The sequence below is a fragment of the Diplotaxodon limnothrissa genome, linkage group LG10 (assembly GCF_057381915.1).
Source record: "Diplotaxodon limnothrissa isolate DT_005_m linkage group LG10, D_limnothrissa_male_GT1.1, whole genome shotgun sequence".
Classification (NCBI taxonomy): Eukaryota; Metazoa; Chordata; class Actinopteri; order Cichliformes; family Cichlidae; genus Diplotaxodon; species Diplotaxodon limnothrissa.
Window position 1 is genome coordinate 8,224,117 of NC_140605.1, and position 17,866 is coordinate 8,241,982.

Genomic DNA, 17,866 nt, shown 5'->3' on the forward strand with positions numbered 1-17,866 from the left:
GAACATGTGTTTGCTTCTCTGTTAACTGTTGTGTTTTCTTATCCTCAGGTACACAGAAGAAGAAATCCGACAGAAAGTAAGCACATTCAGACAAATGCTGATGGACAAAGAAGGCGTTATCACCAGAGAAGGCTCCCACACACAACCAATGTAAGTTACGTCGTCAGCTTTGATATCTGTGACACGTGCATTAGAAGGTCAGATTTCCTAGTGGTGCACACTAGTTTAAAATCATCAGTCAGCTGCATCTGCATTTATAACCACAGATAAATGCAAATGTAAAAAGTAAGGAAGAGAAGGGAGAAACGCCCTTCAGCCATGGTATGAGTGTTGATGTTACACAGTTTGACCACTACGTGAATTTGGTCACCACTTTTGAGTAGTGACGATACCTAAGATGCAAACGACAGAAATGAGCTTTCTCTGAAAAGTAGCTGGCCTCTCTCTGAGAGATTGAGTGAGTTCAGTCATTCAAGAGGGGCTCAGAGTAGAGGCCCTACTCCTCCACATTTAATGGACCCAGTTCAGGTGGTTCAGATATCTGACAAGTAGAGCTGGGCGATATAAGATTTTTTCATATCACGATATGTTTTTTTCATTTCAGGCGATAACGATATCTATCACGATATAACCCAAATAACTATATTTGTAAGATTTAAATGTGCCGTTGCTCACAAGTAAAATGTGAAATAATCAGCAGCTTGTTTTTATTTAAATATTTATTTCCCATAATAAGTTCAACAGGGAAGATGTACTTAAGGAACATGAGACTTTTTCAGATAAATAAAGGCAAATATTGCAAACTACACAAAAGGCAGTCGCTAAAGCGTTTAAGTTTTAAAATAGAACAAACGAAACAGACTACTAAATTGTCAATTCCACTTAGAAACAAAATATTAATTCTAAAAATAAAGCTTAGTTTGTTTTACAGAAGAACAGACAAAATTGATTAACTTTTATCAATATCAAATAAACTGAGAACCAAAAGGAAATTCTCAATCTCTCCTTGTTGTATAGCTTAGCTTTTCAAACAGTTTTAACAGTTACTTTAGTCTGACAAAAGCCGAATGACGAATTAGCGCTTCCGGTCAGAGACTGAGGCTACGTCCACACATACACGGGTATGTAGGGGCGACCGTGGCTCAGGGGGTTGGGAATCGCATCTGTAACCGGAAGGTCGCCGGTTCGATCCCTGGGCTCTCTGTCCTGGTCGTTGTGTCCTTGGGCAAGACACTTTACCCTACTTGCCTACTGGTGATGGCCAGAGGGGCCGATGGCGCGATATGGCAGCCTCGCTTCTGTCAGTCTGCCCCAGGGCAGCTGTGGCTACAACTGTAGCTTAGCTCCACAAGTGTATGAATGTGAGAGTGAATGAATAGTGGTATTGTAAAGCGCTTTAGGTGCCTTGAAAAGCGCTATATAAATCCAATCCATCATTATTATTATTATTTTTGAAAACGGAGATTTTCCGTTTTCGTTTTAAAAAATAATCCCGTCCACACATAAAGGGAGAAATGAAGGAAAACGCTGCTATGAACATGCCAAAGCAGCAGGTGGAGCTAGATTCCTAACCGTGCAGAAATGTTGGCCAATCAGAAGTCTAGAAGCCTCGGTGGGAAAAAGTAAACAAAGCTGGGGCATAGAAGCAGAACCGAGTCGCATGTGTGGAGGGACAGTAACTGTGTGTATATGTAAGCATTTAAACACTGCAGAGAGTAGAATTAACAGTAACAGTATTGTAGAAATTCATTTCACCGAAACAATAACATGGCGCACAGTGTGACGTCAAAAAATGCGCACACCTTTGATGTTGCGTTTTCTCCGTTTTTCTAGTCCACACGTAAAGGCAAAAACTGAGTTTTCAAAAATCTTCGTTTTCAGTGACCAAAAACGCTGTACGTGTGGACGAAAGGTGCAAATGCATAGAAAAATCTGCGTTTTCAAAAATACCCGGGTACATGTGGACGTAGCGCACGCACCAGTTTATTGTATTTCCAGACTTGCTTTCGGCACAATTTACAGTGCACGCTACTCTGTTTTTTGTCAGACTTGAAGTAGCCGAAATACCTTCACACTACGGAACTTCTATGGCTCTTCCGTTCGACAATCTCTCCGGCATTGGAACCATCATCTGTTTTCTCTTCGGTAACCTTCGGTCACGCTCGGTTGATTTTTGTAGTCGGCACACTCATTTCCTCCATTACCCGGGCGGTACGGTGGCTGGCTGCTTCCCAAACAAATACACATGTGCGGCTTGGCACTTGTGCTGCACGTAACAAGTCACGTGACGTGACGCTGCGGCTGTGATTGGTTCGGCTCTGCGCTACGTAATTTGGATTGGCTGTTCTTTTCTTTTTTTTTTTCTTTTTTTTAAGAGGACAAGAGCGGCGAGGTCTATCGCGATAGTTTGATTTTTCTATCGAGAAAAAGTTATATCGCGATACATATCGTTATCGTTCTATCGCCCAGCTCTACTGACAAGAATGATGCCTCTTGGGCGTCTCCTGGGTGAGGTGTCTGGGGGCGCATAGACCCAGGACCAGAAGCACTTCAGTGTTCCCTGGATAAGCAGGAGGCGGTGGCTGGGCAGAGGGAGGATTAGGCTTTTCTGTTAAGGCTGCTTCCCCACAACCCGGCTCTGGATAAGTGGAAGAAAGTGGATAGATAAATGGCCTGAGGGCAGTCTGCAACTACACTGCTGGCAACATCTTGTTTGGAATGGCACAAGCACAGCAACCTGCAGAGTCAGACAGAGCATAAACGGGTAACTTGTGCCAGTTTTTGCAACATTATCATATTATCTTAGTAAAGAATCATAAGTGCAGTAACTACACCTAACAAATGTTAAACCCATTTATGCTTTATGTGTGATAGAAAAAAAATGGTATCGGTCTTCAAAATCCCAAAAATGAAGCCCAGTGATGCCCTAACTGTTCATGTCTGGCACTACCTAAAATCCTCTTCTAGTGTTTATTAAATGGGATGTTTATTACAGAGACTCGACCCGAAAAACTCGACCTCCAAGACCCCACACACACAGTACCCACCCAGTTCTGATAGATCTGTTTTGCTCCTCTCTCTGTAGAGAGACTTTGTACATTTTCATAAATTAGGCCACTGTCCGTAAATTATAAGCAGAATTTTCTCCTCTCATCAATTTTATGCAATTCTGGTTGCCTTGCATTGTAAATTTGCCCTTAAGCTATAAATCTTTGTCTTTGTACAATAATGTTTAACAGCTACTTGTGCCAGTCGGGTCAGAGAAGAAGAGAGGAGAGGGGTGGATGTTTCTGCATAAAATTTATATATTTCATTGTTTTTTCAGAGGATTGTCCATGCATAACCAAAGAATGTATTTATATTCTTTCACAGCCTATCTCAACTCCATTTTTTGTTCGCAAACACATTGTTAGCAAAGTCATTAGGCATCATCCTTGATGATAAATTGATTAGAAAATGAATGCAGATGCTTCATAATAAATGAAACTACTATAACTAGGCAGCAATAAATAGCTAAAATGCTAACAGAAATTGATTTTAAAAGAGGTCATGAAAAATGGCCTGCAACTCAAATAATACCTTGAAAGCTGTTGGTTCCAAAGAACATGGACCGTAATTGCAAAAGTGCAATAAATTTTAATGGCTTTTGACTGGCACTGCCTTTCTGTGAATACACAGGGAATAGTTAAAACCCTGGTGCTTTGAAAATAATCAGTAGCATTTTAAAGTCTATTCCAAACTCTGCTGGAAGCCAATGAGGCGAAGATTGGCATGATAATTGTCAATTTGTTTAGTGCTAAGCCTCGTTCAAGCTTTAAGCGCAAGGTGGGAGGGAGAGTGCCTCTTCTGAGGCAAGCAAAGACGGAATTAAAGCAATCAAAATGAATGAATGTGTAAAAAGACTTTGTCCCCGTCACAGAAAGACACAATCACAAAGGCTGGAACCTTGAAATACGGGAGGAATGGCAACAGCAGGATGTGGGTGTGGAGGCATTCCTGACTCAGTGTTCTGAACCTGTGAGTGATGGAGAGAGGCATGGTTGTGGTGGCAACCTGTCCTGCTGTCTCTGAACTAATGACTGTTAATGACGCTCATGCTTCCTGTCTCGCAGTCGCGATTAATGATTCTCCCTCCTCTGCATGTCAGCTGTTGTCTGACGTTTAACTAAACCACAGTGAAATGAAAAAGAAGGCTGGGGAGGAGGAGTTACCCACAGCCGTGATGTACAGTAAGATGAATGAGATGAACCTTTATGGTCCAAAGACGGCAAACTATAAAGACACAGGAAACTCTGCATGCTTTGCTTTTCACAGTAGTTCACTCTCAAGGGCACTTGTGAGTCAGGTCAATTTAGGATGTCTGTGCTCGCCTGAAATTCTGCAACATTCCCTCTCTACAAAGGCCTTGATGTGGAAAATTGAAGAGGCTTGTAATTTGCAGGGTTGTTATCCTCCCACTCTTCCTTATCCTTTTCGCTCACCCAGGATTTAAAAAAAATACACGCAAGCAGACCTCTGTGTGAAGTAAGCTGAAGTGAAATGCCTCTTTAGACATTAACATGCCTTAATTAATCTGACTCCTCAATTAGATATGTTGGTTGGATTGAGAAAAGGTATTACAAATTGATAAGAGATACAGGAAGTCTGAGGAAAGAAAATGACAGAATGTGATAAATCAGCTGTAGCTTAATACACTAGCAATAAACAGCCAGCAGTAAGCTGTGGCTACCTCATAACTCTGTTTACTGGTGTCCCACATTGATTTCCTGAAGAATGGATGGGAATGTGGAGCGAGACAAGGAATGCAGCATGTAAAGCCTCTCAGAGCCTTTCGTGCTTACTTACCAAGGCTGCCCCTCAGTTTCAGATAGCAGTTCAATATCTGATGTAATACCTGAGACCAGCCTTTCCTTATTAGGAAACAGAAATATATCTTATTTTGTATAGAAGTGGTTATATCTTATCTAAACATTGTGCATCCACAAGATTAAGGTTTTTCCCCGACGACCATCTAATCAATCAGCTCGGCTTATAGAAATCCCAGCACAGTAAACTTTTCATCTCAATATGACAACTCTAAAGTCTTTGTAGTTTGCCCCCATACATATAATGAAGAGTAATCCATACAGCCACCACCTGCCTCCTCCCCAGAATAACAAACTATAACTCTCTGCAGCAACAGAAACATGTGCAGGACTTCACGAGCAGAGTGGTTGTCTGAAAGAGGCTATGAATGAGTTGCACTACTTGGTGCTACAGCCCTAGGGAGACCCTTGGCCATAGTCCATCACTGCCAAGTCTCAGGGACAGTGGCTGAATTAGAGAGGCTCTTACCTCACCAGGTCAGCAGAGAGACTCACTCATCTGCCTAATAGGAACGCTGTCTGGACTGGACAGATGTCGTCAGCATAATGGAGCATAGTATAAATTAGGAAACTAGAGACAGGATGGGGAATTGGTTGATTTGTTACTAATGACTAAGCATGGGGACCACTAGATTGTTTAAATTGTTGTTAATTGCTCTTTTTGGCAGCGAGTTTCTTTTCCTGCCCTGTGGGGGCAACACCGACAGCTAAAGCAACAATTTCTTTTTGTTTTGCTTTGAAAAAACTAAATCAAGACATTGAATGTGAAGTCAGCAAGTAATGCTGAAGTCGCATGCTGTTATGAATCTTTCACAATTATTTACATTTTAATGTCCCTGTTTAAAAGAATCTAAAGCAACTTCAGCTAACTGAGTCAGCACACTCATGGGTCATGGGTAAAGTCTGTGAATCCCATTAGAGATGTTTTTTTCATAATTTTTTTTTAGAAGTAAGAAATTTGTCAAGTGAATATGGTAAATGGCCTGTATTTGTATAGCGCTTTTCTAGTCCCTTGAGGACCCCAAAGCGCTTCACACTACATTCAGTCATTCACCCACACATTCACACACTGGTGATGGCAGCTACATTGTAGCCACTGCTGCCCTGGGGCGCACTGACAGAGGCGAGGCTGCCAGACACTGGCGCCACCGGGCCCTCTGACCACCACCAGTAGGCAAACACGGGGTTAGTATCTTGCCCAAGGATATTTGACATGCAGCCAGGAGGCAGCCTGGGATCGAACCACCGACCTTCTGATTAGTGGCTGACCTGCTCTGCCACCTGAGCTACAGCCACCTATAGCACAAACAATTAGAACTGCTGTGTTATTAACACATCCTACTATTAATACATCCGACTTTAAATCACAGTGCAGATGTTGTTAATCGAGATCTGGCTTTGTAATAGATAATTAGTGCATATTAGGTTATTAGTAGGGGTGCAACGATACACAAAATTCACGGTTCGGTTCGGTTCGATACTTTGGTGTCACGGTTCGATATTTTTTCGATACAAAAAAATGTTCATGCATTTTTAATTTGTCATTTATTAAAATTATAAATATATATTTTAACTCAAAAGTACAGTTTTTAAATTTAACCCTAACCCTTGTGCGTGTTTTTTATTTTGACAGCGAATGCGCACCTGCGGACCACTTATGTGCAGCCCTGGTTATTTAGCTCGTCATATTGCAGCCACAGAAATTCTTTTGTCCATGAAACCATAAAGCTGCACTTTCTTTTTGCCTTATAGTCTGATTTGTCATAACTTCTCCGTTTTGTGGTAAGCTTTTCTTTGGCTGTCACTTCTTCACCCTGACTTCTTCACCCTGACCTGTCTTATTTGGCTCAGAAGAAATGAAATATATATCCTCCTGCTTTTACACACGCACTCACATAAGCTCAGCGATTCTCTGCGCGATCAACCTCTCACATGTTTAAGCTTGCTGCGGGAGATTTCACTTGTCATGTTTGCATAGTAAGCTAACGATTAATAAGACGATGTCAGAGGAATTGGTGCGCAAATTATCATCACTCACAGATCAGTGCTGTCGCTCTCTATACACAGTTCGCGTGATTGCAAAGTGAAAGCAAAAAAACAAGCGCAAATTCAAACGCGATTTCAATATGTCACATATTGACAGTGGCTCACCGATGCCAATGACATAATTACCCAGCTACATTTCTGAAAGAATGCAAAAGCATTGACATATATTTTTCCTTCCTACAATAGCCCGACGGGCAGGGCAGAGATAGATTTTGGTAGCCCGACTGAAAAAAATCGCTAGCCCCAGGACGTCGGGCTAGCGATATTGCAAGCCCTGTATCTGATTGAGGAATCACTCATCTTTGGAAAAGAGAGTTTATTACAGAGAAATGGCTCTTTCCAAAATAAAAGCTATACTATCCGCTTCTTCTGGGCTATATTCTCAGCAGCATAAGGAGAATCATGTGCTAACAGCTGTCTAAATGACTCGGCTAAAGTTAGTAGCATGCTTGTTGTTTTTGTCTTTGCACTAGGATGATGTCGGCGTAAATGTGCAGTCATATTCGTTGTGTTCCCACTAGTGCTTTCAGGTTAATCTCGTTGAAATGACCTTAACGCCACAACACGGCAAATCTCCGTTAACGAGCTACCGCCGATCGCCCCGTGCATGGGGCTAGACGGCCAACACGTTAACGAGCTAACTGCGCTAACACACTAGCTCCCACCCATGTAATTGAGCATTGCACGGCACATCCAACATACTGTTTTACTTTAGTCCATGACCTTCAGGGTCATACGTCACATGAAAACCAAAATAATTCCAAACGCCAGATCTGGAGAGCTTAACTTCTGTCTTGCTAGCTTGCCCTGCGCTCTTCCTTCTGACTATGCTGTCTGTGTTGAGCGCTCAGTAGATCTGCGCTCGACAGTGCAGCCTAGGCGGAGTAGTCGAACGCAGATTCACTGAGCGCTCAACACAGACAGCATCGTCAGAAGGAAAGTTGATAAAATAAATTACAAATGTTATATTGTTCGATACATATGCGTACCGAACCGAAAGCACTGTATCGAACGGTTCAATATCGATACGAATATCGTTGCACCCCTAGTTATTAGCTAATGTTAGCAAACTTGCTTATCAAGATGACTCCATTGACTGCATGGATGCACTGCAAAGAGAAATGTTACTTTGTGATAAGTAAAAAAAACAAACAAAAAAAAAAAAGAAAGAAAATGGAAAAAAGAGAAAAGTAGAATTTCACTTACCTGGACTGCAAAGTTTTTGATCAAGCTTTTAGTACAATAAACCACATTCCAATCTGAATTGGTAAGCTAACTCCATTAAAATGCTCTAACATGACCAATGAGTCCAGTCCAATTACTCAAATTAGCAGAGGCAGTACTTAGCATTCAGCGATCATCTACAGCGGACCTCATTTAAGCCTTAAAAGTGTGAAATTAATCAGTTCCAAAAAAACAGTCACCCCCATACAGCTGTTATGAAGGTGAGCCAAGATCTTTTTTTTCTCCCCACTATGCTGTAAACATGTCAGTTTCATCACTTCAGTTGGGCATTTTAACAAGAGCGTCGGTGTGAATTGACTCACTTTTACAGCTGCTTAAAGTGGCTCTAAGAGAAACTCTAGTTTTTTGGCTTTATTTCTCTTTCCCAGAGGTTTCTACCTAATACAGCCATGCTAAATATTTTGTATTTGGCTGATGTGGAGTGATGGCATTTTTTTAGAAAAATATTGATGGTAAGGAGTAAGAGTATGCAGCTGCTTCTGAATGTGCACAAGCCTAGTATCCGAACACTTCCTCCAAGGCCAAGCCAATTACATTACCAGAGGCTTGGACTGGAGCCTGCATTTAGTCTGAGAGGCCACACCATCTGGATTTCAAAAGCTAAATAATAAAAATATAGACTTTACAGAGATTTTAGTGAATCTAACCAAAAAATAATACTGCAGGGTATCGATGTGTTTCTGTGTACATGCGTGTCTTCTCAGCTCAGAGTTAAAATGTGAGTTATTTTTGCCTTTTTGCAGTGAAAGTGTGAGTGCCATCAACATGCGGTGCTTACTTAAAATATCATCTATAGTCTATATTCCCTCGCAAACTTTCAACTTCACTTTCTAATGCAAACATCTGAGTCGTCTGACACCCTCTTCTCCTCACTTAATTCTGCTGTTTGAGGCAGATATTTTTGTTGCGCGAGTTCCAATTAAGTTGATTTTTGTAACTCATGTTCATCACAGATGTAATTCTGCTGGTTCTTAGCATCCCTGCTGTGCCTAGTGGTGCTCAGCCAATTAAAGGCCAAAGTCTTCTCAACTAACCACCAGACCCCATTCCCTGTTCGTGTTGGCTCCACTCTCTCCTTCCAGATACTTGACACCAGTGGCGTGTCCAGCAGGGTGGCCTGGGGGGGCACAGTGAGGTGAACAATGAGAGGTGGTGGATTGGCCAGATGCAGGTGGATGTGTAAAAATAACTCAGTTGTTTGGTGGTGGCTATGGCGGGGCTTCCACAGAGGCCAGCAGGTGGATGAGGGAAGGGGAGGGAGGAGGAGAGCCCCGAGGCAGCCGCCAGTCCGAGTGTCAGGTGAACTGAACTTCAGGTAAGAAGTTATGACCTGCAGTCTATCTGGGTTAGATATAAACCAAGTTTAGGTGTAGTTTATTTTCGTTGTGCTGACTTTTTACCGTCAGTTACAATAACTCGTACTGCGTTCTAGCCAGCTTGACGGAGTTTTTATACAGCTGGGTGGGTGCTATGATGTAACTTATAGTGAACTTTATTTTATTCATAAGGTTAGTTAGTAGAGTTGCCAACGGCTCCTTAAAAAAATGGAATGGTCCCTCAATCAGAGAAAATATTACACGTTTCGTATTGAGCTGAGAAGAGATGTAGTTTGTCCTGGTCTTTCGCTATAATGAAAAAAAGACACAAAGCTGGAGTTATTCTGTCATTACGCTGCACAGCTGCCTCTTCTTCTCTCATCCTCTCACCCTCCCTCTCCTGTTGCTACTTCAATCATGAAACTGATCAATGATCAGCTGATCGGCTTTTCTCTCTTGTTTATTTATCGCCCACTTTGTGCCAGAAAGAGGAAACCAGCGGATGTCGCGCTAAACAACAGCTGCACGTTTAAGCTTGATCAGCTGTTGTTAGAATTTATTTAATATTACTTTCTAGTATCAGCTGACGTTTGCTGGAGCCACAGCTGTAAAGCTGCTGGTCATGATGTCGGTTTGGATATGTGGTGAGAGGGAAACATGAAGATGAAACCAGCAGATGTCCTTACTGAATCATCAGAGCTGAACAGGTGATGGAGAAACAGGTTTACCTTTTAGGTGACATGAATGAGTTGGAGGGAAGTTATGAACTGTTTCTGAGAGACAACTTACACCAGGATCCTTTTCTGTGTAGCTGACAGCTGGTAACTGTGCAGGGGCGGGTCTAGGAAAGTTTTGCCAGGGGGCCAGGTAGGGCATTAACAGGGAAAGGGGGGGCACAAAGAAATACTTTTCTTTCTTATTCTCATTTAAAATATCTCGCTTTTATTAAATAATTATCTAAATCTTACAACCAAAGTTTTTATCTGACGTAAAATGTATAGAAATCATACATATACCAACAAGACAGTGTACATCACTGTCACAACAGCATTTGTTTTCATTCAAAGTCTTTATGGCTTTAATACCTGGTGGGCCGGTCTCTAGTCAAAATGCCCGATTTTCTGTCCCAGTCCAGCCCTGCAGGTTAATACTGGCTGTGTCACCATGCCAGCTGACTGTATTTCATCATCAGCCAGTGTTGTTCTTTATCAATATTACCAAAGTTTACCATAAGGCAGCATAGGAAGTATTTACTTGCTTTCAGGTTTTATTCAAATGTTAGTCTTTTCAGTTGTTTCCCCACTTTTTTCCTGTTTCAAAATCAAACACCAGTTTGTGAGAAGATTATCTTCTTTTTTTAACAGGCAGATAAAGTTTTACATTGGAATTGGCTAATTTGTCAATTGTTTGTTACAAATGTTCGTATTTTAATATTCAAAAATGTTTTTGCCCAAAACATATGTGCACTATATGTCAGTAAAAATACTATGCAAATATTGATGTCCTTGAATGCTGAGTAAACACTGACAAAGCACTGATTGTATCTCTTGTACTTTATCAACGCAGTATCTAAAAACTTTGCACCGTAGTGGTTAAAATCTCATTCTAATAAGAGTTAAAAGCGCATTCGGTTATTAGGTTTATAGGATTATTGAATTATGGTTAACGGTTGGTAGAATTTTTTTTAAACATTATCTGCCAATTACATCTGCCACCCTTCTCCAAATCTGTGCCCCTACCTGGCCCCCCCAACAAAAATTTTCTAGACACGCCACTGCTTGACACAACTTATTTGTTTTTTTCTTCTACATCACTGTTCCGTTTTATCCAAATTTATATCACACCTTTGTCTGATTATACATTCCTTTTTTATCTCTTACCTATTAATAAAGGAGGCATGGTGTCGCGCAGAGAACCTCTGTTGTCTTCGCTAAAGACAGTGCTCCCATGTGTTACATATGTGTGTAGGGGGCGAAAGCGTCATAACACCCAGAATATGACATGCTGAGTGTGTTATAATAGTTTGAGCTGATAAACTCTGGGAGTTGTGACAGCATGAAGGGAAAAAAAGAGTCAGTATGGTGTGGGGTTTTTTTGTTTTAACATCACACGTGGCAAGGTCACATTTGGCAGACCAGAAGAGGCACCTAAGAGGGAAGAGGGTAGTGAGGCCAAGAGGAAGAAAGGAGGCTCCAGCCATCTGTCAATACATACAATGCAATGTGTGATAAACAAGTCTGAAGATATGAATCCCACAAGCTGGTCTGTAAGAGATTGAGAGCTAATGATATTCTCATTGCTGCAGTGAGGGAAAATTGCAACTGTCGGTATAGAACTCAAGTTGCATTTGATTTTTAGTTTTATTTTTTTGTCGTGTAATAGAGTCGGTTTATTTTTCTTGCTTTTGTTTTTGTTCCTTTAAAATTTAATGCTATTTACCATATGGGTAGGTGGAATGTTTCTAGCCTCACCAAAGGACGGCACCACTGATCTGTCATCTGGGTCATTTTTATAAATGCGCATTAGATTAGAATGACATTTTTGTACATCTGTTCATAGCTTCTAGAGGATGAACACCGTTGACTTCTCTCTAGTGGTAGCCTGACATTTATAGTTTTTTTGAGAGGGAATGCATTGGTATAAAACTTCCTATACAGTTGTTGTTTCATCAGGATTTATTAGGCTATAAACACCCCCTGACTTTCTGTCTATCACTTTAAGGGCTTAAAATAAGCGCTTCCCTTAAGACTTTCTACTTGCAATAAGGCTATGTTAAAAATCAGTCGGGCCATGCCTGTAAAGCTAATTTTCATTCATCTTGGTGTTACTTTGTGATCAGAGCATTTTACCAATTTGAGCTGAACCCATAAATCCAAGATATGATTAATACATTCAGAAAATTTAATAAATAATTTAGCATTTTCTTTCTGCTGCTACCTTATTTAACCCTACTGGGTTACCAGAGTGGAAGATTGACGTCTATGATTTGGTACAGATTTTACACCAGATGTCTTTCCATACACTTGTGTTGCATAATTTCTTAACACAGAGCCACTAAATACAGTAAATCATTTAGGAAAAGTGTCACATTTCACCAATTGTCCTCTAGAGGGCGTTGATGAGTGGCTGTTTTACCAGCATAATGTCCCTCTTACTGTGTTTGTTGGTCACAATTAAAGTTTCTCTTGGCTGTCCATGTACAGTGAAGCATTCCTACTATTTGAAAAATAAAATGTCTGCTATACTTCAGCATATTAATCGCCATTTTGATGTATAACAATGACAGTGTTTTTTTCCCCCTTTGGCTCAGACTACAATCTTTAAAGGTAAAAAGAAAATCTCTTTGCAAGAAAATCCCTAAACAAATGTGATAATTGTATTAAAAATGTAAAGTTCTCGAATATTGACATCAGATTAGTATAGTATGGTAGTATGATAGTCTTCAGACTTGTTACTCCTCTTTCCTGAGGTTCTTTCAAACAGTGAGCAGCTGCCATCATCAATGTTCTCTCAGCTTCCTTAAACCCTGGCAGCCTGCACACCACATGCTGCTGCTATCCACTATCCACCTGGTATAAATCCATCACTTGGCTAAATTGATTAGGTTGTATGTTTAAAAAAATATTTATAAATATGACACAAGTCGGCTTTGTTTATTTTAATTGTTTAATGTCCCCACATGCTGAAAATGATGTTGCTCAGTTCTTCTTTTCATCCTTTTTCCTGTGATTGCCATGGTCACACACACCCAGCTAAGATGGCAAATATAAAAAGTTAATTATGAAGAAGCCCCACACAGATGTTGCTGTTGTTTGTCTGCATGTTTTCACTGAAGACAATGAAGACACACTGTTCACCACAATCTCTTCATGTGTTTTCAGGGTCAACCACCTGCACTATCCCCCTGATGGGTATGAAGAGGACCCTGAAGTGATTGGCTATGAAGATGGAGATTATGGGCATGACTACCATGGTGACAACAGGTATGTTCAAGGATGTGTTAAATCAGCTGTCTGTCGTCCCTGTCACATGGCTTGTGGGTGTTTCCTCCAAATGTAAACACAAAAAAAATCTTAAAATATCACCCACAGTGCATGTGGCGTGAGGTAGGCAGCAATTATTATTTATATATGAAAACTGTTACATAGATGGTCATTTAGACTGTACTCTGTGTGTGTGTGTGCGTGTCGCTTCATAGACAAGATTAAGTGTCATTTCCTCAAAGTGATTTCCTGTTTGGATGGTAAGATGTATTGTATAGATATTGTGTTATGAATGAAATGAGAAAATGAGAAAATATACACTTATCATTCCTGTTATCGGCAAAGCATCGGCAAATAACTGTAATCAGAAATTGAAAACTGGAGATGATTATAATAGCAATCGCTTGTAAATGATTTATGCTCCCCCTAACTCTCTTGATGCGGCCAATTCAGGGTGAAGAGGAAATCAAGCAGCTCACATTCCCCTCGTCCAAAGAAAAGGAAGAAGAAGAAATCTGGCCATCGAAGGAGTCGGTGAGTGGAATAGAATAGAGTAGAATAGCTAGGGCTGGGTATCGTCACTGATTTCTAGAATCGATTCAATTCCGATTCACAAGGTCCCAAATCGATTCGATCCATGATTCGATTTAATTCGATTCGATTCGATTCGATTTAAATCTGGGAAATTTTGACAGTCAGAAGTATAATTCAGATCAGAACATTTACATATTTTTGTATCTATAAAAAGGAAGCTGACACTCGCAAGACTTTATCCAAGGTGTGAGCATCACAGCAGATGCCTTTGTGTCAAAGTAGCTGAAGATAAAACACAGAAAAACATGAAGGTGATTTTCCTGGTCTGGGATTTTATAAAAATATTCTGCAGTACATCAAAAACGAAAGAAAACCATTAATTAGTGAACATTACCTCTGACGTTACAGCGGTTTTATTAGACACACGGCTAAGCATTTTGCATTTTGAATAATATTAAAAAGTTTAAATTTGTTCAGTATTGAACAGCAGAAATGAGGTTTTCTTTTCGGAAGAATGTAAAAGGGAAAAAAACAGCGGCCGACAGCGCTGTAAACAACAGTAGACTTGTGCGTAACAAGCAAGCGAATAATGAAGAAAGCGAAAGTGTTCGAGAGAGAGAGAGAGGGGGGGGGGGGGGGGGGAGAGGGGGAGGGAGAGAGGGAGAGAGAGAGAGCTGCGCATCGCAATGGAAGCAAAACAGTAAAAGAGTGAATTCATGACGATGTTTATGTGAAGCGTTTGGATCTTCTTTTGCTGCTGGTTCGGTCAATATTGTTTGGAGAGAGATCAAACTAACAGCTTTAGAATCAGCGCATAAAGGGCGTGAACACAAAGCGCGGACCCGGATCAGCGAGCTGTCGGCTTTCAGCCCCGACTGTGAGAAAGGCGACATCTAACTGATTCTGATCCGCGGGTCGCGCTGTGTGTTTAAGTCTATGTGCAGAATCCCTGTACCTGCTCTCATTTACTGTTTGGTGGTTCTTGAAATTTTGTGAGATGTCACCAGAGATTCTGGCATTTCGGACAAAATAAATTTATATTAAAAAATCGATTCAGGATTTTAATGAATCGATTTTACGTTATCCAAGCCAGAATCGATTTTAATCGATGAATCGATTATAAAAACCCACCCCTAAGAATAGCCTTTATTGTCATTGTACAGAGTACAACGAAATTGGAGTGCCGCTCCCTTGGTGCAAGTTTCAATAATAAATATAAATGTAAAATATAAAAAGTACAAAAAAAAAACAAAAAAACCCAATCGTAAGTACTCAAACAATAGTATGTACAATATTTACAGGATAGCAGCATTAATATAATGACAGTATGAATAGCAGCATAATATAATGACAGTGACGGTATGGAATAGGTTCAATTGTTTTTGTGCTTATTTACTACGGTGATAGCTCTGGGAAAGGAGCTATCCCTGAATCTGTTTGTCCTGGTTTTATGTGACCTGTACCGTCGGCCTGACGGTAATAGTTCAAACAGTTGATTGCTGGGGTGAGAGTAGTCCTTGATGAAATTGCCAGCTCTGCTGAGGTACCGAGAGTTTGCAGTGACCTCCAGGCTGGGCAGAGAGCAGCCAGTGATCTTCTGGGCTGTGTTGATGATCCTCTGCAGTACTTTCCTGTCCGCAGCTGAGCACCCTGCATACCATGATGTTATGCCGTACGTTAGGATGCTCTCTATGGTGGCTCTGTAAAATGTCACCAGCAGCCTCTCCTCCAGGTTGTTCCTCCTGAGCACTCTCAGAAAGCGGAGACCCTGCTGGGCCTTTTTAACCACCACCGTGGTATTTGCAGTCCAGGAGAGGTCATCAGAGATGTGCACGCCCAGAAACCTCTGACAGACTGTGGTCTATTTGTCAGGAAGTCCTTGATCCAGAGGCAGATGGGGGTGGAGAGTCCCAGGTGAGACAGTTTCTGGACCAGGATCTCCGGGATGATATGATTGAATGCTGAACTAAAGTCCAGGAAGAGCATTCTCACATAGCTTCATCAGTCCTAGATGTTATTGCTTCTGTAGTTGGTAATGTGATTGATCCCCTGCCACATTTTTCTGGGGTCATTGTCAGCAAAGTGATCTTCAATCCTCCTCCTATAGGCAGCCTTAGCTTTCCTGATGGAAACAGCTTCCACTGATCGCTGATGAAGTGGTTCGATTTTGCTCTGTTTTCCTTTTTTTTTTTCCTTTCGCCAGCTCCGCTGACAGAATAATTACACTGGTGGTTTTGTAAAACGGAATTCCAATTATTTTGGTGTGAGTATCACAAATGAGCCATCAGATATCGCGACTGTGCATGGGGGTGGGGAGCCATTAGCAAAGCACACCCTCATCTCCCATTTTCTTTTGACAAGGTCAGGAAAAGAGGGGGAGCAAGATTGAAATGAAGAGACACAGAGGCATTAGAGAGCAGCCACAATAAAAGGAGAAAGGCAGAGGGATGAATAGAGCTGAGAGAGAAATCAGCTGAGCCACTATAAGATGATACCTTTGCTCATAATGACCCTATCTGAGGGGTAATGTAATGCAGTTGAGTGAAAAGCCACAGTTTAACATCTATCTGAGGTTCACTTAGCAGTCACGTCATGTATCCTTCTCTCTATCAACAGGTTTGGCAGCTTCTCACCCACTCACAGAGAGAAGAAGAAAAAGAGTGGGAAGAAACACAAGCGAGACCGGTGAGTGCGCACATGCACGCGCACGTGTGTGTGTGTGTGTTTGCGTGTGTGTGCAAAGGTAAAGAATCTGGATTTTGAAGGCTTTGATCAACAGTTCGCCTTGTGATGAAGCATTTTCAGCACTGTAGTTCATTTATCCGAAATATTAAAGGAAAAGGGAAAGGTGAAAATGAGGCTTGGAAGAGACCCCAAAAGCAAGCGCTCATCAACAAAAACTCTAGGTGCCTTGGGATATCATAACAGCAATAAGCAGTGGTAGAGTGGCCTCTTCCTCCTCTGGTTTCCCTCATTCTCTGCCTGACTCAAGGGGAAATGGGCTAAATGTGTTGCTCTAATAACCCAGTCTGTATGACGGGGCGCACAACTCAAGAAAAATGAGCCTCTTACTAAATTGCTGAGCATCACTGCGCTGCCCTGCTCTGCTTTCCCTCCTCCATCCATCCACTCTCATCCCATTTCCCCCATGTCCTCTCTACTCATTGCCGCGCCTCCGTTTCAGCCTCACAGCAAGGATGTTCTGCATTGCAGGTGCTGCTGATATCAGAATGCCTAGAACAAGGAAGCAGGAGGGCGACATACAACGTTCCTCCAAAGAGACATCCTCCTCTGATGCTCTTCTTTAAGATGCAGATTAGGAAGGGGAGGGGGGAGATTATACGCAGTCCTGTCCTGCTAACATTTCGCTGGTCTTTGTTTCTTTAAAATAGCAGCGGGTTGATCTCAGGCCATTTGGGTGCATATTTGTCTCATAGCTATACTGTTTATGCCCTTGTGATAAACGTTGTGCCGTGGCGAGGGATTCAGCTGTCACCAGAGCTTGTGACAGAGGAGGAGAAGAATGTCCTCTCCAGAATAACACCTCATACACAACAGTCCCTACCTGAGGCCCTTCGGTGGGGAAGCATGGGTTGTCACGAGGGCCACAGCTCTCAGTCACATACCAGCCACATTTATTACTGTGACAGCTTTATTACTCCTCCTTTTTCAGAGCATCAACAAAGTGCTCCCTCCCACTCTGTGCTGCATGCTGTAGGTGTGTAAAACAGCATGGGAGATGTAGGGCTCTTCAGGAAAATAACTTGCACAGGCCGGCCTGAGTAATCACCATGGAAACTGCAATGAGGGTGAAAAGTGATAGGAAGGTGATGTGTCAGTCCTGTGCTGAAGACTGAGGAATAGCCCATATCCTGCT

The 17,866-nt window shown here is 41.6% G+C and overlaps 1 protein-coding gene across 2 annotated transcripts in view; it reads left to right on the top strand.

Annotated features, from left to right (window-relative positions):
* The window catches only part of srrm3 (serine/arginine repetitive matrix 3), a 57,746-nt gene that overhangs the window by 16,605 nt on the left and 23,275 nt on the right, over nucleotides 1–17,866 (top strand). Inside the window, exons 2-6 of one of the 2 annotated variants that reach the window (XM_085364316.1) lie at nucleotides 49–150; nucleotides 13,354–13,455; nucleotides 13,909–13,989; nucleotides 15,862–15,903; nucleotides 16,606–16,674. In XM_085364316.1, coding sequence (XP_085220442.1) covers nucleotides 49–150; nucleotides 13,354–13,455; nucleotides 13,909–13,989; nucleotides 15,862–15,903; nucleotides 16,606–16,674 — 396 coding nt within the window. The remainder of the gene's footprint in view (nucleotides 1–48; nucleotides 151–13,353; nucleotides 13,456–13,908; nucleotides 13,990–15,861; nucleotides 15,904–16,605; nucleotides 16,675–17,866) is intronic. The other variant, XM_085364315.1, reaches the window with a different exon arrangement.